This window comes from Lepidothrix coronata, unplaced genomic scaffold (genome assembly GCF_001604755.1).
Source record: "Lepidothrix coronata isolate B3197 unplaced genomic scaffold, Lepidothrix_coronata-1.0 Scaffold5, whole genome shotgun sequence".
NCBI lineage: Eukaryota > Metazoa > Chordata > Aves > Passeriformes > Pipridae > Lepidothrix > Lepidothrix coronata.
The window spans coordinates 11,711,192-11,732,413 of record NW_016690185.1 but is presented as its reverse complement, the minus strand read 5'-3'; the positions used below and the strand labels follow the sequence as shown (position 1 = coordinate 11,732,413).

At 35.0% G+C, this 21,222-nt stretch overlaps 1 protein-coding gene across 2 annotated transcripts in view; it reads left to right on the top strand.

The window, feature by feature from the left end:
* The window catches only part of MED23 (mediator complex subunit 23), a 37,229-nt gene that overhangs the window by 1,295 nt on the left and 14,712 nt on the right, over positions 1–21,222 (top strand). The window contains exons 2-18 of one of the 2 annotated variants that reach the window (XM_017829214.1): positions 387–418; positions 523–610; positions 1,395–1,519; positions 1,658–1,769; positions 2,539–2,637; positions 3,194–3,295; positions 4,051–4,120; positions 5,702–5,814; positions 6,892–6,987; positions 7,539–7,556; positions 13,953–14,153; positions 15,633–15,776; positions 17,240–17,385; positions 17,950–18,195; positions 18,375–18,517; positions 19,051–19,225; positions 20,527–20,690. In XM_017829214.1, coding sequence (XP_017684703.1) covers positions 387–418; positions 523–610; positions 1,395–1,519; positions 1,658–1,769; positions 2,539–2,637; positions 3,194–3,295; positions 4,051–4,120; positions 5,702–5,814; positions 6,892–6,987; positions 7,539–7,556; positions 13,953–14,153; positions 15,633–15,776; positions 17,240–17,385; positions 17,950–18,195; positions 18,375–18,517; positions 19,051–19,225; positions 20,527–20,690 — 2,074 coding nt within the window. The remainder of the gene's footprint in view (positions 1–386; positions 419–522; positions 611–1,394; positions 1,520–1,657; positions 1,770–2,538; positions 2,638–3,193; positions 3,296–4,050; positions 4,121–5,701; positions 5,815–6,891; positions 6,988–7,538; positions 7,557–13,952; positions 14,154–15,632; positions 15,777–17,239; positions 17,386–17,949; positions 18,196–18,374; positions 18,518–19,050; positions 19,226–20,526; positions 20,691–21,222) is intronic. The other variant, XM_017829224.1, reaches the window with a different exon arrangement.

Genomic DNA, 21,222 nt, shown 5'->3' with positions numbered 1-21,222 from the left:
CAGTTCTTCACTCAGCGTGCTGTGAACCCGCTCACCCCACAGTTCAACAGCTGGTCCAGAAGGATGCTGTGAGGGATAGTACAAAAAGCATTATCCATAAAAAGTATGCCCACTGCTTTCCCTTTGCCCTCTAGGCAAGTGACCTTATGATAGAAAGATATTATGTTAATTAAACAGGACTTCCCCTTAAAGAACCAAAGTCACTGGGTCATTAAGTCACTGTTTTGTAGAGCTCAAACGAATGGGCTTCTTGGTAGATATGGGAACTTCACAGTTGGAAACACTGGGGCGACAATAGCTGATAAGGTCCTGGTGGGTGATACTCCTAGAAAACCTTTTAAAAAACATATTTTAACAGTAGCTCACTCGGGGGTTTTCTCTTACAGAAAACAGAAGTAATTGAAGAAGCTTTTCCTGGGTAAGTGTAATATTAGTTTATTTGTGCAAGATTTTCTGCAATGATATATTTTTCTACTTGTTTCGTTGGGTTCTGCTAATAACTGATGTTCTTATTTGCATTAGTATGTTTATGGACACTCCTGAAGATGAGAGAACCAAACTGATCAGCTGCCTGGGAGCTTTTAGGCAGTTCTGGAGCAGTCTTTCCCAGGTTAACGCTTTATTTGTTGCTTATGTGTACTTTATATACTTTCTTTAATATAAAGATACCTCGTCTAGTAGACAGGCACTTTAGCTGTAAGGTCTGTGTCCAGTCATTCAGAATCTGCTTTCAGATATTGTGTAGTAAAGAATATAGGAAGATTTTGCAAGACAAAAATTAGTTTTGAGATTTGTAATGTTATATAGTTGTTCAGCAGATGTTAGTGTGCAGTGCAAATACAGATAAACAAATGGAAGTATAACAGTAACAAATAAACAGATAAAGGTAATTTGTTACAGAATTTCTAGTAGAAGTGAATAAGTAGGCAAAAATTAAAAAAAAAAGAAACTAGATGTTTATGTTTAAAAATTACCTTCCAAAACCTAGTTGCTTCCAGGCACTGTTCCATCACTGTTCCATTTGAGACGTGGTCAACTTTGTTTTTATGACTTTAAAAAGGGAAGAATAATATAGAACAGTTCTGTCTTACTTTATTCTGTGCTAACTTATATGTAAAAACCAAAGTTGACTGTAGAAATCAGTGGTTAAACTAGGAGATGTTTCTTGTACTGGATACCTGAACAACTTCTATTGGACAAGTGAACTTCTTCAAAATAAGATCAAAAGACTTGTAGGAAAAACTATAGGTTGGACTATTGGTGGATCACTTCCACCAATTCGTACTCGTGTTCTTATGTTAGTTTCATTTCTTCATAGTAGGATACTATATGAATTTTGTAGTTTGTTTCACTACCTGTAAATACATTCTTTCTTCCCTCTACTGCTTTTTCAGGAGTCCCATGAACAGTGCGTCCAGTGGATTGTAAGATTTATTCATAGCCAGCATAGTCCTAAAAGAATTTCTTTTCTTTATGACTGCCTAGCAATGGCAGTAGAAACTGGGCTTTTGCCACCCAGGTAAGTTATGTTGGAATGAATTGATCAGATAGATGGAAATTGTAATATTGGAGGTATTTTTACAATGACATTGTACAATTAGTTCTGGAAAACATGTGCTTATTATCTTTTGTTCATTCTTGCATTATCTTCTGCTAGGATGGTTTGTGAATCTCTGATAAACTCTGATACACTTGAATGGGAAAGGACTCAGTTGTGGGCATTAACGTTTAAATTGGTCCGGAAGATTATTGGAGGTGTAGACTACAAGGTATCTTCCACACATTCCTTTCTCTGTGCTAAAATATGTTGGTTTGTAGCTTTGTTTTTATTTTATGTCAGAGACACCCAATCTTTCAAAGTCTGCTTTGCTTACAAGAGAAAAAAAATTTCAGTGAGACCACTTTTAATGCTTTTTCATAGTGGAGCTTTACCTTAAGAGGTAATTTTGTATTTACAATGTAACTCTTCCTACTCTTTTCTCTATTACAGTCCCCTGTCATCCTTTCTCAGTTACAGGCTAAATAACCCTAATGCAGTTGCAGAAGTGGTATACATATGAAAGTAACACTATCAAGCATTAAGGCTGAAATTTTGTCATCTGCTTAACTTCTCTTGCTACATAGCAGAAGCTGAGTCTTTGGCAGAGTACAACTCCAGTGGAAGGAGTAGGAAACCATGCATGTCTTGCAGAGAATCAGCTCATCAGCACTGTTGATTGCCTTAGAGCAAAATAAGCTAGAAAATAAAACGCAACATAGCACTCTGGTCAGCCTGCACAAGGCATTGTAGGTTGGATGTCTCTGCATCCGCATCAAAATATCAACAGTTACTTTCTCATCTGAGGTATCCTAAGATTGAGACATTCCAAAGCAGTTTTATGTCATTAGTGTTCAAATTCTTAGCAACCATTTGTCTTCTGACACTTAACAACAAAGGTCTAATTCTGTCAAAATATTGTCTGACCATTTTGATTGTGTAATCTTTCTGTCAAAAATAAAGAATATCTGGGGATGGTAATTTTATGTGCTTTCTTTTAGGGTGTTCGAGACCTGTTGAAAGTGATCCTAGAGAAAATCTTAACAATTCCAAACACTGTGAGCTCAGCTGTTGTACAGCAGCTTTTAGCAGCAAGAGAGGTAACTATCTGAATACTATATCACTACAGAAAAAGATAGGCCTCATTCTGTTGTTGCTAGTGAGTTTGTAATAGGTGGGATGGCTCTGAACATTGGTACATTTAAACGGGAAAGAGCCATTGTGCCCTTATTCTTGACTGTAAATGCATTTTATGCAGGAAACAAAGCAATTTTTGTAAATATCCTAAATAAGCATTAAAATCCCTAACAGGAGAGTCAGGCTTAATGTTTGACTTGCTTAAGGTGAGATGTATGAGATTTAATACTGAGATTAGTTTCTTAATTTTTTTTCTTAGTGAATAAAAATAGTAATTGTTGGCAGTACTTTGTATGTAGACATAGAGGCATGGTTTTACTTAGATTTAGACAGTCTAACTTAGGCTTATACAATTAAAACCAAGTTTTAGACTGCAGAAGTACTATCAGAATACAACTTCAGAAGAAGTATTTTAATTCTTTTATCTGTTTTAATGGACTATCTCAGATTAGTAGGCAGACTACACCTTCATTTACCTTATTCAAAGTCTTTTACACTGATGTATTTTTTCATTTATAGGTGGTAGCCTACATTCTGGAAAGAAATGCATGTTTGTTACCTGCCTACTTTGCAGTTACTGAAATCAGAAAACTGTACCCCGAAGGAAAACTTCCTCATTGGGTAATGATATATCAAATACTGTAATCTGGAGTTTTGTTGCACACAAACCAAAATTACTTTAATTTTTTTCATGGAGATTTAAAATCATGCATTCAACAGTAAGCTCTGTGTTTAGTCATATAAATTAAGTGGCAGGCTTGATATGATTGCAGAAGCAGCTGTGTTTAAATTCAGTGATACAAAAATATTTGATGCCATGAAAATGCTCACTGTTTCAAAAAAAAAAAAAGTAATATTGATCCAGTTTTTAATTTTGCATTCTGTTAAAATAAATAGGTGTCACAAAAAGGATAAAATCTGGACTCCCTTGAATTAGTGGGAAAATTATTACTGACTTTTGAGACAAGATTTAAACTAGAGTGTACTAATCTGTGTCAGTTGTCTATATGGAGTTGTTATTCAGAGGTAAACAGGTGTATTATGAACAGGAATTATAGCTTGCCTTAAATCATCTGTTACTAAGTGTTATGCATTGAAATAATATAGTTTGCATAGGAGAAGCAGTTCTTATATAAACTCTTGCTTGAGTGCAAGTTGAGAAGAGTGCTTCCTGCACCTTCTTTCTAATGTCACATTTTTTCTTTTGTAATTTTAGGTTCTGAATGATTTTTCTGACTTGTTGAAATCTATAGGAAGCTAGTTATTTTAGTAGATTCCTTTATTTTTATTAGAATGTGTAAAGTATTGAGTCTTAAATGCTCCTTATCATTATCTGGAACTTAAATTCTTATTTTTTTCCTCCTTTTCTCACCCAGTTACTAGGTAATTTAGTATCGGATTTTGTGGATACCTTCAGACCTACAGCAAGGATAAATTCCATTTGTGGTAAGAGAATGACTTAATTAATGACTTTAAAATAAATTAATTTATTTGAACTATTTTGTTTCTTATAACCCTTAGTGACATATATCATCTAAGTCAAATGATTCAGGTCTTTTGTTTCATGAAATGTCTTTACTCTTGTCAGTTCTCAAGCTTGATTCCCTTCAGTTTTTGTTTTGAAGGGAAAAATTCGTATTGATGAGATCAAAATAATTTTTTGCTACAACCTGGTAATGGAAGTGTTAACTACTAAGTGTTAACCACTTGTTACATGGTCATGTTTTCTAAGTACTGTAAACGTTAAGAAAATTGTAGGTTTTCTGGCTCAGGGATTTTGAGTTAATACATATCCACTGGTGTGTTAGTCATGGGGTGTTTTCTGACTTCAACTTCCATTGCACCTTTTGTAGCTGCTCAGCCCTCACTCTGTTGTTGCAGGCTTCTGTGTGAACATTTCCTTGCTCATATAAGTTCTGGTTCTACTTTTCTGTGAAAGAAATGCTCAGCTTCATTTATTGTTAGAAGTCTGGTGATCAAAATTTGCTGTTTTAGTTGTGATGCTTGCTTCATTTTCTTCAGAAGATAGAAGTGTCTTATGTTTTCTTTGAGAATGAAGTAGTTTAATAACAGCTACCTTCTTTCTTAGATTTTATTGCAGCTGAGCTTATTCAGTGTAGAGATTAAGAATGTAAATTCATCTCTAATGTTTCAAAGCATTTTGTTTCAGAAGCTTGTAGTTATTCTTGTATTGAAAGTGTGGCATAGCTTTTATTTATATGACTCATGGGGATCGCACACAACTTTTTCCAAGCATTGTTATGTGTAAATGAGTTGTATAGTTATGGTTGAAGGGAAGAAATAAATATTTACTTTTTGGTTTATCTGGTAATAGTATGGCCAGTTTGGATAATAGAAGTCATGGAATTTGAACTGTCAAAAGTCAAAATTGAAGCACCTAAATTTAGATGCTGATATACAGGTGTGCTTGGTGCCTTATTTAAATCCCAGGTGCCTAATCTACACTGACTAACAAGTGTAAATTTAGCTTACAGAACACTTCATGTGTGATCAGCTGAATCACATTGGTCTACGCTGACTGAATTGACTAGATTTCCACTGAGTGTAATTGGAATACACACCCCTACATTTGACTCGTTTGCTGAACAGAATCTTACCCACAGGGGGAATGAAGGGAAATTGTAAGACTAGATTATATAATTAGATTTATGATGGCATTTTCTTTGTGGAAAGCGTCAGTGTACCGAAATCAAATCCCTAGGTCAAGCAGTGGCAAGGGAACAGTCTTCTGGTAACTTAAAAAGGTACTTTTAGCTTGGTATTTGCAAATATTTTTATTTTTAAGGTACCTAATCTGAATAAATGGGGATTTTACTCCTTAGATATTTTGCTAGTTGAAAATTGGTTAGATAAATAAAATCAGCCTGAAGCAATCCTATGGTCAAAAGCTTTAAGCAGTGGAAATTTAACGAGAGCATAAAAGTGTCTGAGGCCAGTTTTTGCATCAAAATGACTAGGGAATAGGCCAGTTTCATTGGTTTAGAATTTATGTTTCTTTGCATGTAGGTCGCTGTAGTCTCCTTCCTGTGGTAAATAACTCAGGTGCCATGTGTAACTCATGGAAGCTGGATCCTACAACTCTTCGTTTTCCTTTGAAAGGTCTCTTACCATATGATAAGGTATGCCTTATTAAACTTCTTAAATATGTTATATTCAATAAATATGAAACTTCTATATAATTTTTTGGGGGGAGGGGAATTTCAGCTGCTGCCCAGGATACTGAAGAACATGAGACATAATTTAATGTACTTTGTGGGTGTGTGCGTGTGAGAGAGCAAGTGAGAACACAGAGTTGATTGGAAAAGTAATTAAGCAGTGGCTATGTGGAAGACAATGGAATGGTAATTTCATCTTTTCTGTGCTCTTCATCATTGCATAAAAAAGATAATTTTACAATTCAAATTTATATTTAAGTTAGCTTGTTTGAACTTAAAACTCTTGAGTGTGAAATAGTGGTGTACTAAAAGAACTTAAAAACTCTAAAGAATCAGGACAGAAATCCACGTTGTCCAGCATCCCATTCCCTGTATCCTGTCTGAGGAAGGATATAAAGATAGTGTCTCTATTAACATGTATAGTGTTCATAATCTACAGCAATTATCTGTCTCAGGAAATACACAAAATGATGTGATTTCTGTGTATTTAGTTAACCTTCATCTTCCAAATATTTGTTCAGACTCTTCTTGAGCCCCTTTAAGCTTTTAGCATCCTCAACATTCCTTTGACAAGGAGTGCCATATTTCAACTTCATGTTGCTTGAGGAATCACTCCTTCTGTTTGTTTTGTACCCAGCTTCAGATAATGTTTTTCTTTAATGTTATTCAGCTATTGAAAGATGAAGTGAGCAGTTGTTCCACATCTGATTTCTTCACACTACGCGTGATTTTTGTGCACTTTGGTCATGTGTTTCCTCAGTTTTCTTACCTTGTTTCCTTTGAGTTCAAGGCTGTTCTATCCTTTTATTGGGTGAACAATGTACTTGTGCTTGGTCCTCATAAAATCTGCCACTTCTTAAGAGCTGTGATTATTTCCTCCTTTTGGTTATCAGAGACCAAGACAATTTGCCAGATAATACATATCTGCATAAATTAAACGTTCACTCTTACATTGTTTAATTCTGTTAAACATAAACTCAGTATTAAACATAATTTTGAGGCAATATATGTTTGTATGTGATTGCTTGTTTCTTTTTAAAGGATCTGTTTGAGCCACAGACTGCTTTGTTGAGATATGTGCTGGAACAACCGTATTCAAGGGATATGGTCTGCAATATGCTAGGTCTGAATAAGCAGGTACTGTACTGTGCTGTAACATGATTTAATTCTGCATAGAATCTGCACTATTCTTTTTCTCTTTTCTTTGCTATAGCTAACTAAGCAAAACAGTTTAGGTACAGAGAGTGATTTTTTTAATTTACTTTTATTTTTTTATGAGATCATATTAGGTTAATTGGACCTGTTATTCCTATCATTTGTATATTGCTTTACGAATGTTAAATTGAAAAGTAGAGATTTAAAATATGATTTTTTTTTTGCATTGCTTTTTTTTCCTATAAGGCCAGCCTCAAGTACACCTTTGACAGACAGTAGGAGACTGGTTATTGTTCATTAGTTTTTAAAGCATTGTTGTACTCTGTTATATTGGCATGTTATAGTACTAGAGTAGTTGAAAGCTGGGTTTTGTTTTGTTAACATTTTTTCTTTTTTTACCTTAGAATGGGAGGGCTTAGTCTGACTTGGGGATCCTTGAGGCTGGCCTCATAGTCACTGTTTTGTCTTTTCTTTTTTTCTTCCTTTATTTTTGTTCTGTCCTGTCTTGTCCTGCCCATCCTCCAATGCTCTAGACCTTGAACATTGCTCAGGTATGTTCACAACCTTACTGTTGTATTGTGACTAACGATACGCTGGCCGCTTTGTAGCCACTGATTCCAGTTAGAGAATACATGTACAGGCAGGGCTTGAAATTGGCAGGACTATTAGTCAAGGGCAGATTCTCACTGCAGATCTCTAGAGATATGAGAGATGTAGCAGAAAGCTGACAGTCAGTGGTCCTTTGATCCTCAAATTTTTGTTGGAGTGGACTGTTACTGTTTTTCTTACCAGTCATAACTTTTTACTTTGCTGGAATTTTCAGATGAGGAGAGATGCTTAGTTCAAAATTTCTTTCCTTAAGCAGGTGGAAAAACAACCACTGGACTTAAGTGTAAAATTATAAAGCTGTAAATACATAATTTAAAAAGAAAAAGGTTTACTAGTGGAATTTTCTTATCATTAGGAAGCCTCTGTAAAAAACTTACCAACAGGCAATTATAATATTCCCCAAGCTAGGTGAAAGAAAAGTAGTGCAGAATACCACACAAAAAGTAGTTCCTTAAAATTTTGACTACTTGTTTAAAATAAATAAAACGCCTGAGCAAATCAACGAAGTGGGCTTCTGCTTGAAATTTGAAATTATTGGTGTTATATTTACAGTTTATCCCTTGTTACACTAAAAATTTCCACACCTACTTTAAAAAATAAGATTTATGAAATAGCGTTGCTGTTTGCAATACTATAGTGAAGGTTGTGTCAGTGTTTCCATTTAAGAAACTTCTTTCAGATTTGTAACTTGACTATAAAATTTACATGATCCTGAAACCTTGTGTATATTTCCCATTGTAAGTGAAGTACACTGGTGCTTTTTCTGAATTGGGACTGTTTTTGAATGAGCAGATTCCTACATCTTGGCAAACAGTACTTTGTGTTATATATGAGAATCTTAAAGCAGCTGAAATGTTAAACCTTGAAAATGAGCTGCTAGGTTTCCTGTTTAAATGAGTAGTATTTGTGTGTCTATTTCTGTGTCTGCATTGGGTTAATAAACCAAACTATTCCTCTATCCGTCCTGTAGCTGGTAAATTATACAAGATCTAGACAAAAAATATGTTGAACCCATTTTATTCTTTTAACTATGGGTGGTCTGTGCTTTCAGGTCAAAAAACATTTATGTTAAAAATGCTGGGTTTTAACTTCTACTTTACCATATTAATCTATACTCCTTAAAATTTGTTTACTAGTATAGGAATTCCTACACAAAGTTTCATCTTGGCGTGAATTTTTATGGCCAAGGAACAAATGTGAAGAATGTAGCTTATAAAGGAAATGCTGACAGAACATGAACTATAGCTGTGCTGCTACGATTACACCAGCATAATGATGTTGAAAATTTGTGAGTTGAAGATATGTTGAGTTGAAGATATGTGAGTTAAAAATACAAATATAGAGGTGAATGGTGTAGTGGTATAGAATAGGAAATACGTTCCATTTAAACATTAATATACTCTGCTTGAAACTGTGGAAAACATTGAAATTTTACTGCTTTTGGGTACAAATTAACTTCATGTTATAGCTAAGCTTGTTAATGTAGCCACCTGACAAAAATAGTAGCATGCTTTTCAGAAATTGTGTAACTATATCAATGCTTTCAGTAAAATGGTTAATAATTTTTGTATTTTATTGTTAGAGAAATAACCTGCAGAAATGAACTGTTGCTATAATAGAAATGCAAATAGTGCCACGTTTGTTTCAAAATAAATACAGAAACACCTCAAAGCAATGATCATTATTTATTTATGATCATTAATTATTTATGTGAAGTTGCTTGTATGCCCTGTCAACTATTTACACAGATCCAGTTGCAGGATTGGAGCCTTCATTTGAATCTTTTGGCATCAGAATCTAGGTATGGTTCAGCCAGATTTGTCCTAGTTCTCAAATATTCTTGAAGATGAACAACGAAATTTTGTGGTTCAGTCTTAACTAAGCAGATCTATGTTAGAAAACTGTTCATTCAAGCCATCTCTTGTTGTGTAAAAAACATACAAATCCAGCTGTCCTGTTAACTTTGCAGGGTAAAAAATGAAGGTAAAATTTCATATATTTATAGATTCACGTGTTCCTTTCAGGATTCTAAGTTTTCTTGTGGGCTGAGGTTTTCTAATACCCTTGTCAATTGTATGGCTATGAGTCCAGATGTAATAATATGGACTTCAAAATGTGTCTTCTCTTGGTGTCTGGGGACTTGGAGTTTTTGCTACTGTGTACTTCTGTGTGGGATAGTACGTACTCTTGTATACCTGTTTGAATTAGTCTATAGGAAGTAGAGATTTAAACTGTATTCTATCATGTCTGTTATCGTGGTTTGCAGTTAGACTTGATCTTAGCGATCTAAACGATTCTGTGATTCTATGTCAATTTATATTCTGCTACTAGCTGGAGTGTTACTCCTGATTCTTAGTTATCTTTTTAATAAGTTTTTTGAACTATGTAACTATCTATTTTTTTGAAAATGATTAACAGTTCAAAATATCTTAGTGCACTGATACCAGATTGAGATTTAGTTTAGGGATCCTACAGTTGGTTCTTAAAATGGAATTTAAGTAATGTCTTAAGGACATGAAGTCACTTTGGATGTTTTTGTTTATATCTTTACTTTCTCTGTATGTACACACTTACATGAAGAATAAAAAGCCATTCTAGCTTGCATAATTGCAGTTACAATCTTACTGTAGTCCTCTAAACAGTCACAAGCTTTGTTACTTTGATTTCTCTGGTTTGGGAAATATTTGAAAGAGAAGATAATTTTCAAGTGTCTTATTTCTGTAATGTTATACAAAGTTTTAATTAGCAGCAGTTGTATTAAATGATTTTGCTCTTTAAATAGTATATTTGGTTGGCCACCTTTTCAACCAGCAGTGGTGATCTGCAGCTTTGAGTAGGAAATTATCTATGCCATAATCTGTTCAGGTGAATGTGTAATTGTATTCTCTCCTAGCTACAAACCAGGATAATTAGCTTGGGGAAGCTGTTGTTTATTTCCTGTCTGTCCATGCATTGTGAAAGGAATGACAGAATGCAATATTCAAAAATTTACTTTCCTTTCACTTTTATGTTTAAAATAGCTGGGATCTTACTATCCAATATTACCCATGTTAACCTGGCAAATAATTTAAGGGGGGGTGATTATTTTTATATATTTCTGACTGTAGGGGTGTGCATTGAGAACACTCAAGTTTCTTGTTGAAACTTACTCCATTTTTTAATGAGGAAAACTTGAGAATGGCTACCAAACTTGGTAGAAATAGAATCAAGCATAATACAAAGAATGAGCTTTAAGGTTTTGTGTTTTTGTAGAATGCAGTCTTGGAAAATGGAAGTGTGGGAGTCGTTCTGTCTTGTATTAACTACTTCAGGCATTTTGAATTGGACTTTTGGAGATATCATTTATCCATTTACTATTGTAGGGATCTTGGTCTCTGTGATTTGGTCTTCTGAATCCATTTCTTAAGTATAGTAAATGTTGTTTGTTTAAAATATTCAAATATTCAAAAACTATCATAACTGTCAGCCAGCCTTACCGACTTCTTAAAATACTTTTCTTTTAGGAAGGAACCTAATGCTAACCTTGCCCACCTAGACACCACCCCACCCAAAAAAAACAAAAAAAAGAAAAAATCCGAACTCACATAAGAACAACAAACCACCATCCAATAGAAGCTTTGATCCACTTAAAGTACCACCACTACTCCATCATCAGAGGGCTAGTCTCAAGAAATTAAAGTGTCATGGTAGCTGTTTTTGCCCCCCACTGTATTTCTTTATGGTTTAATAATTTTTTTCCATTAGGTTATTCATCAGATTTTTAAATGTTATTTTCAGGACAAAATGGAGAATATGTGTTTGTGTAACCAAATTATAAAAAATTGAATTATTTTCTCTTTAGGAGAAAAGCATAGTGATTTTGAATGCTATATTTTTCCATATGCAATCCAGAACTGTGTTTGGGGGTTTTTTGTTGCTTGTTTTTGTTTTACTTAAGCCATACCATAACATGAATTCCTACTTATTTATAAAGGTAATCAGCTCTCACCTGTATTATTCATCTCAGTATATACTGAGATGTTCTTTCAGTTGTGAGCAATTAATAAAACAAGGACCCAATCCTGCAAATTCCTGTGCAGCCAGTATTTTATTTCTGAGTGTTCTAAAATTACAAATACAAAATCTGTGCAAAAATGTATATTCACTGAAAATACAGAAAAAAAATTCCCAGAAAATTAAATTAATGAAGATAGAACATGAAGTACTGCTATGTTTCTTACTGGAGATTGTTCTTAAAGCAATAAAAGTAAGATTTTCAGAATAAAAGATTGAATTAATTTTTTAAATTTTCTTGCTCTTAAACTTTTCCCAATCTTAGAATTATAATAATAATGAAAAGTCCTACTGGAAATTCTGGCTCTCTTTTTAACAGTATTATTTTTCCTGTTGTATTCTTTCAATAACTTTATTCTAAATTCGTATAGCCTAACATGATTAGGCTTTTGGACATTAACCCAGTGCTTAGAAAACTATTAAATTTCAAGCCCTGTACATAGTAGTTTTGCATGCTGGATTATAAACTAGTCTTTAGTGTTGTCTGTTGCACCCTGCTCTGCTTCATAATTAGTTGCTTTGGGAGGGGGAAAAAAAATGAACTACAAAAGACCCGAAGTATTCTGACTTGATGGTGATAACACTGCTCTGTGTAAACCTGTACCATGGTTGGTCTGTGATAATGACGTGGCGTTCTGGAAGAAAAGGTATAATTGATGCTTTCTGTTCTAGTTAGAGGTTTGTGTTAAGCATGCTTCAAGAAAGCACAGCTGGAATTGTAGCTTTCTGCACTTTTGAGCTGGCGAAGAGCATGCAATAGGGGATGCTGTTCACTGTGTTTTGACGACTTCTCCAATTCTTCCATTCTGTCTTTAATTGAAGAGAATCTTTTTTTTTTTTTCAAAGCAAAAGACTACCATCAATGAAGGTAGAACAAGCATCTCCTTTCAGCATCTCTCTTTACTTTTATTATATCTTTATTAGTTAAAAGGGTTTTTTTAGGCTGCCTGGCTAGTAAGTCAAAGAACTCATCTAAGGCATCCCTAAAATGTTTTATTAGTATTTGGGTGATATTTTAAAACTTGTTTACAAACACCTTTTTACCTCTAGAAAGGGATACTGCATTTTCATGTTTAGAGTTTGAGCAGCTCAGCTCCTTTTCTTTTGTATCATTAAAGTAATAATTTTTTCTTTAAGGCTGCATTATGTTACAGGCATCAGCCCAAATAAATGAATAAATAAATGTGACCATTCTGGAATACAGATTGCATTGAAACAAACAGGTTAGATTATTTCCAAAGTGCTAGCACTTTCTCAAGTAAGTTTAATTCCCAAAAAGTTTTTGCCCTTAGTAACAGTACATTGTATGGGTGTAACAATACAAATGCAGAGTAATAAGAAAAGGTTGTTGCATTAAAGAACTTGTAACATATGACATTATGTTTGATGGTTTTCAACTGAAGATCTATAATCGTCACAGGTAGTGGGCCTTCTTTTACATACATCTGTATTAATGTGTATCTGAATATGTAATGCATTCCTTACTTGATTGTTACTAGAAGTTATCAGAGATGGTGTGTATCTTTATTTCTGGGTTTGTGTAGCTCAATGTGAAGATTGTGGCAGTCAAACATCCGAAGAGCTCATCACTATGAGATGTAATTTCTATTCATAGTATGTAGAACATACCACTGATTAATTTTCAAGCCTTTTTGATGCTGTCTTGTAACTTGTGGCGTTGTGTCAATAGGACAACATCTAATTATACGGGTAATGACCAGATGTTAATTCTGCTGCAAGTTGGTAGGCTATAGGTGAGCCCAAAATGAGAGTGAAAAAGAGAATAGTATTAAATACCTACATCAGGTATTGGGATATTTCCTCTGCATTTGGTGATATAGGTGATACATCTTTTTCTTTGTGGTGAGCCCTACTTTTGAAAAGAAGGAAGGAAAAAAAACTAACAAAAAAATCCAAAACAAACAAAAGAACCTCTACCTGTGCATTAAAAGACTTTGTTTTCTGTGAATGCAAGATCAAAGAAATAACATTCTGCTTGACTTTGTTAAAAAAAATCCACAAAATCCCCAGATGTTATTTGTGCATTGATGAGCTGTGCTTTGGAACTGAGTAGGCAATTATGTAATGTATGATAAAATGTAAAAGTCATTGTGACCTGTAACATAGTGCAGCTTTAATACACTGACTTATCCTTAACTTAAATTCAGACTTCATCTCATGCTTCCCAGCCTTCTTTCAAAATACTGTACTGTAACTTCAACTGTGCAAGTTCTGGAGTTAATGGCAAGGCTTTTGGAATACTGTATCTGATCTCTGCCTTACAGCACAAGCAACGTTGCCCTGTGCTGGAGGACCAGCTGGTGGATCTTGTGGTGTATGCCATGGAACGATCTGAGACTGAAGAGAAGTTTGATGATGGTGGAACCAGTCAGCTTCTGTGGCAGCATCTCTCCAGCCAGCTCATTTTCTTTGTGCTCTTTCAGTTTGCAAGTTTTCCCCATATGGTCCTGTCGCTCCATCAAAAGGTAAATTGTTTGTATCGCTCACACGTGGTAAGAGGGATTTAAAAAACGAAACAAGTATGTTTTAAAAAATTGTCGCACACCCCTGCAAGAAGTACCTTATGTGCAAGAATTAACTAAATTTTTAATATTGTGCTGTATAGGAATAAGTCAGATTCTCAAGTTACGGTGCTGTGAGCTAGGTCTGGATTTAGTATATTCATATATAGGATGTTGCATTGTGTTTGGATTCAAAACGTGTAAATAACTAGAATAAACTGGCATAATTCAGAAGATCCAAGTACTGTGCTGTTGCATCTAGTTTACAACTGAGTTTAAAACAATGAACACCCTGTCTGTGGACTGAAAAACATGCCATGTAAATGAATGCGGGAACTTGCTGTTTGTCTATTCAGTCAACTCAAAGCAATCTAATCAAAGGTAATTTGTCCAATTACAATGATACTGACAATCAAACTCCCAAGTTATTATAATAATAATAATAATAATAATAATTCCATTAAAACTGATACTGGTATTTGCCCTTTTCTCTGGTGCTCAATGCCTCTCTGAGTTCTAAGGGTGGTGATGCCAGTCCTGAGAAGGGAAATGAGCGGTTACAGTCAGTCAGCAACATCCTGAGCTCTTTGTCAGTCAGCAACATCCTGAGCTCTTTGCTTAGAGAGCTGTATGCTGTTGATGGTAGGAAGGGGGTGTTCTTTCTTCTCATTATAGGATTAACTTGTGGCTATTTAGATACAGCTTCTAACATGCACCACATATTGCTCCATCTTCATTTGTCCTCAGTTCCATGTTACATAAAAATGTAACTCTGTATGCTATGTTTTACTGGTGGTGGATTGTAGTTCTCTGCTCTCTTTGTTATCCCTAAAATTAATTTTACCAGGGCTGTTTTTCTGTAATTACTATTGATAAACCATAAAAACAATAGTCATGACACAAAACAATTGAACAAATCTAATATAACACTACAGCAAGCAAGATAAGAGTAGTGTATTGGTTGTTAGAGAATTGCTGTTACAGGTAAATTAAATCACACACACAAAAAAATCCATGAGTGCAGATGAAGCAAGCCCAAGTTGTTCTGGTTCAGAGACTTCCTTTATAGAAAGAGTTTATAAAACCTGTGGCCTGATGCTAATGACAATACTGTACTTCACTACAAGGCTGCAGGGTGACAATTTAAGATAGTATTTAAGTGTTGCTAATTTTTTAAAGCAGTGATCCTCAAGAGTTAAATGCATTTTAAATCTTACCATTAATTGTTCTGCCTCTCTCAGAGTCTGTTTGTGTGTTACAACTAATGTACCTGTTTCTCTTCTTTCTGGAAACATGATGTACATTTCTACTGAAGTCCTGCTATAAAATTCTCGCTGATATCTACTGGAACTGTTTTAGTCTGCCCTTGTACTTTTATAGGAATCTTTGCAGTGATTTTTCTCCTGTGTGCAGTATTTATCTGTTACTGAATGTTTTTGACAGTTGGCAGGCCGTGGTCTCATTAAGGGGAGAGACCACTTAATGTGGGTGCTCCTCCAGTTCATCTCTGGCAGCATCCAGAAGAATGCACTGGCTGACTTCCTCCCAGTTATGAAGCTTTTTGATCTCCTGTATCCTGAGAAAGAAGTAAGTCTCTAATTTTTAATTCAACTGGGACCTTTATGTCAGTATTACTATCATTCTTGAGTCACTCTTAAAACACATACGTGCTGCATAGTTGAAGAGAGATGCTTCATAATTAAATGATTTTTTTAGGATTTAGGATTTACTTGGATTTCCTATCCATGTGAACATGTTTGTTTTTAGGGGCAAGAAAAAACTTATGTTGACTCCTCTCTTCCTTGACTTTGGTTTGACTAAAGTTTTGAGGAGTTTGTTGAAGCACTAAGGAGACTATTAAGGAAAAACGTGTAATTTTATTGTTACATCTGAGCTGTAACAGAATAGTACACTGAAAGACACCTTCAGTTGCAAAGAACTGAGTGGTTAGTTAAAATTCACTCTGCTGGGACAGATCCAATCCTAGTCATGCTTTATACATTCCTCTAGAAGGGACAGTTAGAAGTTCTTAAACTTTCATCATGATAGCACTGTGAAGTGTGATTGCTAACTCTTTTCATAGTGCTTTCTGCTTTGGGTCAGTGGTTATGATAATACGAATGTGTGGTGTATCAAACTGATATGTAACAATTTTTTCCCCGATATATTAGTTTTGACTCACAGAAATTCTTTGGTACAATTTGTGTCAGGAGCTTGCAGTTGCTTTTGTCAGCATAAAATACGGGAAGAGTGATGGGACTACTTACTTTAGCTGTAGTGATGGCTCCGAGTTACACTTGTTTAAAGTCTTTGTGTGACTAGGGCATTTCTTAGGGTTCAATTTCACAAGCACTTTAAATGTTATCTATGGCTGTTGCTCTTACAAGTATCTGTCTTGCAGTCCTGTTGATTATGCAGTGGTGGTCTCACTTGTGCAGCCAGTGGTGCTTGTGCAGTAGGAACTGTATCAAAGGGAAAGAAATGCTGGTGTTGGCAAAAGGAGAGAGCCAGAGTGCCTTTTCCAGTGGCAGTAATATACCTGAGTCTGTATCCAAAACTTTTAATTTGGGGGTGTATTTCTACCTTTTCATAAGAAATGTATTAGTCTTTAAGGATTAACTGTGATGCTGAACAATTTAGATTTTTCAGAAAATACTGGTGAACCACTGAGTACCTACTATGGAAGCACATAGCATAACTGATTTCAGAATAATGTATGCGTGAGGCTGAGAGGAAAAGCGCATACTTTGTAACTATATATGTGTGGAATTTGTATACTCTAAGCATGAATTTCCTTTTGCCAAAGTCGTAGATAATTTGTTTGGTTTGAGTGTTTTTCAGAATAATTATTGAGGTCCAGGTCTCTTCCAGAGCTCTTGATTTAAAATTGCATACAATGATGAGGGTAGAATCCGTTCTTTAAAAATGTTCCTTATGGTGCTGCAGGTCAGAAAAAAAGAAAAACGTGACCTTGTGAATACTGTCTATCTAAGTCGGTTTTCTGCACATTAATCCATGTGATTTGTCACATTCATGTGTTCTTTCTTTAGTGTATTCCTGTACCTGATATTAACAAACCCCAGTCAACTCATGCTTTTGCAATGACCTGCATTTGGATTCATTTGAATCGGAAGGCCCATAGTGACAACTCCAAGTTACAGATTCCCATTCCTCATTCTCTCAAACTTCACCACGAGTGAGTGCGGGTTTTTTATTATGTTTTGATTTGTGCCTAGACGTAATGAAATAGGAAGTTCCAAGTCTGTATTCAGAATGTATTGTGTGATGGGATGCTGTATAAAGGTTATCAAAGGAATGAGTTCAAAGTCATTCAAAAAGACAAAGTTCAAACTCAAAATATTTCATAAAAAGGGAAATGCTGTCATCCAGCTAATGGAAATGATATATTTTATTGCAGAATAATAAGTCTTTATTGCTAATGGAGAATCTGAAAGTAAATTGACTGGTTTTGTTATGCTGTGGTTTGGAAAGTGTGGATAAGCAGTACATTGGGTTAAGTTTTCGTCTTGAAAGGTGGTTTTTAAAGTGTATTTATCTGCTGAGGTGTTTAATATAGAAAAGTTGTAACACAATGAAACTGTGGCATAAGCTGTAGTTCTTTTGATGTGGTGCAATTAACAACTATTTTGATTTTTTCTACTATTTTATAATGGATTTTTTCGACTGAGGTTATTGTGATGGTATTTTTGGAATGTCTGTGCATTCTTTCTGCCTAATGTTTAACCTCTTCCGTACGCAGGTTTTTGCAACAGAGTTTAAGGAATAAAAGTTTACAGATGAATGACTACAAAATTGCCTTGTTGTGCAATGCTTATTCAACCAATTCAGAGTGTTTCACTTTGCCAATGGGTGTACTAGTAGAGACTATTTATGGAAATGGCAACATGAGAACACCTCTTCCAGGGACTAATTGTACGGCATCAGGGTCTATTACCCCCTTGCCAATGAACCTCTTGGATTCACTCACAGTTCATGCCAAAATGAGGTACAGTATGCAGATAGTTTTTTCTGTTTTTAAACCCATAAATCTGTTTGTGGCTAATTATCATGAGAAAGATTTCCTGTGCCTGAACATGTTGTGTATGGATCTGTTAATTAGTTAATAAATTTCTTAAATTTCAAGTCCATGTTTTTGATTGAAAAACACTTTCTTTCTTTCCTCAGTCTAATTCATAGCATAGCTACAAGGGTGATTAAGTTGGCCCATGCAAAATCTAGTGTGGCCTTGGCTCCTGCTCTTGTGGAAACCTATAGTCGCCTTTTGGTTTATATGGAAATAGAATCCTTGGGCATCAAAGGCTTTATCAGTAAGAAAGAAAACCTTTTTTTTCCCCCCTTCCTTTTGTTAAGTAGTATTTTCTTTTAATGGCAACTAGAGACCATAATAAAACTGAAAATATAATGATGCAGCATATATAAATTATTTTAATATAAAAGAAATTGTAAAAGTTGTCTTAGTGCTGCAGTAAATTTCAGATGAATGTGCTGCTGTCCATTTATGCCATTATTGTATGGTCAAGACCTTCCTAGTTATGCTGCATTGTGCAAAAACATGCTAAATGGAAAATTGTAAGCAAAGTTACCTAATTAGATACACGGGATACTTAATCGCCCTCATTAAAATAATTTGCATGTCTGCTGTATATGTTAATTCAAAAAATTATTAAGCTCTATACATTTACAGCATCTTCAGACAGCACTTGCACACATGCTCTTTGGAGGTAGTACATTTTTCAAATCAAATATGTGCCTTGCAGCCTAATAACACCAGTGTACTCTGTAGTTGTATTTCAAAGTGTGATCCATTCTAAAACTTACTTAACAAAATTTTTTTCATAAGGTCAGCTCCTGCCAACAGTGTTCAAATCTCACGCATGGGGAATTTTGCATACTCTGCTAGAAATGTTTAGCTATCGGATGCATCACATCCAGCCTCATTACAGAGTCCAGCTCCTCAGCCATCTTCATTCCTTGGCTGCTGTGCCGCAGACTAATCAGAACCAGCTTCATCTGTGGTGAGTGACGTTTGCCATATTTAGCCATAATCCCGTGAGAACTGTGCTTAAACGGGACATGAGTACTTCCATCAAGGTGTGTGTCTTATATCAGCGTAAACAATGCATAAAACAGTGGCTAATTTAAATACACGAAAGATGGAAAACCTGGTTAGAGAAGCTCTGGAGTGGTTATGGAGATAATTCCAGGGAAAAGCTTTAAGAGTAACTTACTGTTAACAAAGCTGAAGAGTATGAGACTCAGTTTCTATGTAGAATCTGGGGTTTATTGTAGAAAAGTTGTAGAAAATAGTGTCCATTCACTCTCAGAGTACAATAAATCTTGTAGGAGTATGTGAGACAGAGCAACTTCATTATTATCAGTTCATACCCAGAAAATCTTAATTACACAGTGAATTCATAGAGTCATAGAATGGTTTAGGTTGGAAGGGACCTTAAAGATTATGTAGTTCCAATTCTTCTGCCATGGGCAGAGACACCTTCCACTGGACCAGGATTCTCAGTTTCTTAGTCCAAATTCAAATTGCCCAGTTGCGTATCCTTTATCAAGCATAAAGAAAACAAATTAAAACAAGTTTCTCCTTAAATTCAAGGTCTTGCTCTCTTTATTCACCTCACTCTTGTTTAGTCATCTTAATCTGAAATACAGATGTTAGTCACTTTTAATAAGCACTGCATGCAACAAAAATGGAATAAACTTATCTATGGCTTTGGTATTTCAAAGACACAATGTTATAAAAGTCTTTTCAATTACTTCAAACTACCTGGTGTGAAAAGTACTTCCATCTAAAGCACTGGAAATAAAAGTACTTCTAATCAAAAGCTGTACTTCCTCAACTTCCTCATTTCTTTAATAAGGACAATTTAGTGCTGTCTGCTTCAAGGTGGTAGTTAGCTTTGAAGCTTCCTATGCATTATTCATGCCTTTTTATTCTGGCTTTGCATATATTTATTCATCTGTGTACCCTTCTTTAGATGAAGATGTGCAAAAGGTAACAGTGAGGGGGCTCTAAATTGGAGAGACTTCAGGCTCTTTTTCAGGGGCTCTGCAGCTGGAATTTTCACTAAATCTACTTTTGAGTGCTTTATTTAAAAATAAAGTACTGAAATAGTTGATTACAAATTTATTAAACAGTAGAAGAAGCAAACTTTTCAAAACGATTAAGAACATAATTTTCAAAACAAATCTTTTTGGATTTGTATTATTTGAAGCAGAAAATGGAGGAAAAATAGGTGATTTTGGAACCTTAGAAGCAGTAGTAGAAACATTATTTGCTAACTGGACTGTTTCCTTCTTTCAGTGTTGAGAGCACTGCTCTAAGGCTAATCACAGCTTTGGGCAGCTCGGAAGTCCAACCGCAGTTCACACGGTTCCTCAGTGATCCCAAAACAGTTCTTTCAGGAGAATCAGAAGAACTCAACAGGGCTTTGATCTTAACTCTAGCAAGGGCAACACATGTGACAGGTAATAGCAGTACATCCAAGTAAAAGCTGTGGTCAAGCCATTTCTCTAAAATACTATTCAGTAGAATATCATGGAAATGATCTAGTCATAAAACATATTCCATGCACTTCTGGTTTTGAAAGAAGTGTAATCTTAACTTCTAGCTACTTTTATTTAGACAAGAAGCTGTTATTAAAGCCGTAGTGAAATCAGACATTGTTTAAAAGTTTACACAGAGGTACCATATGACTAGGGTTTGGGGTTTTTTTACTGTCTTATTTTTAGCTTCATTATTTTAAATATTTGGATTGACTACTGATACATGCCATTTAGAAAAAAAAACATAGAATATTCACAGCAACTGTACTGCTCATGTGGAAGCCTCTACAGCTTACATTTAAGAAAAAGTAGTGTGTGTTTTGGGTTTCCTTTCTTGGGGAAGGGAGAAGGGGAAGCTTCTGTGGTGTGTTTTAATGTTTTAACAATGTGCAATGACATGGATCAGGTTTTTGTTAGCTTTGACGGGTATGTTTTCTCTCCTTTTTTATGATTC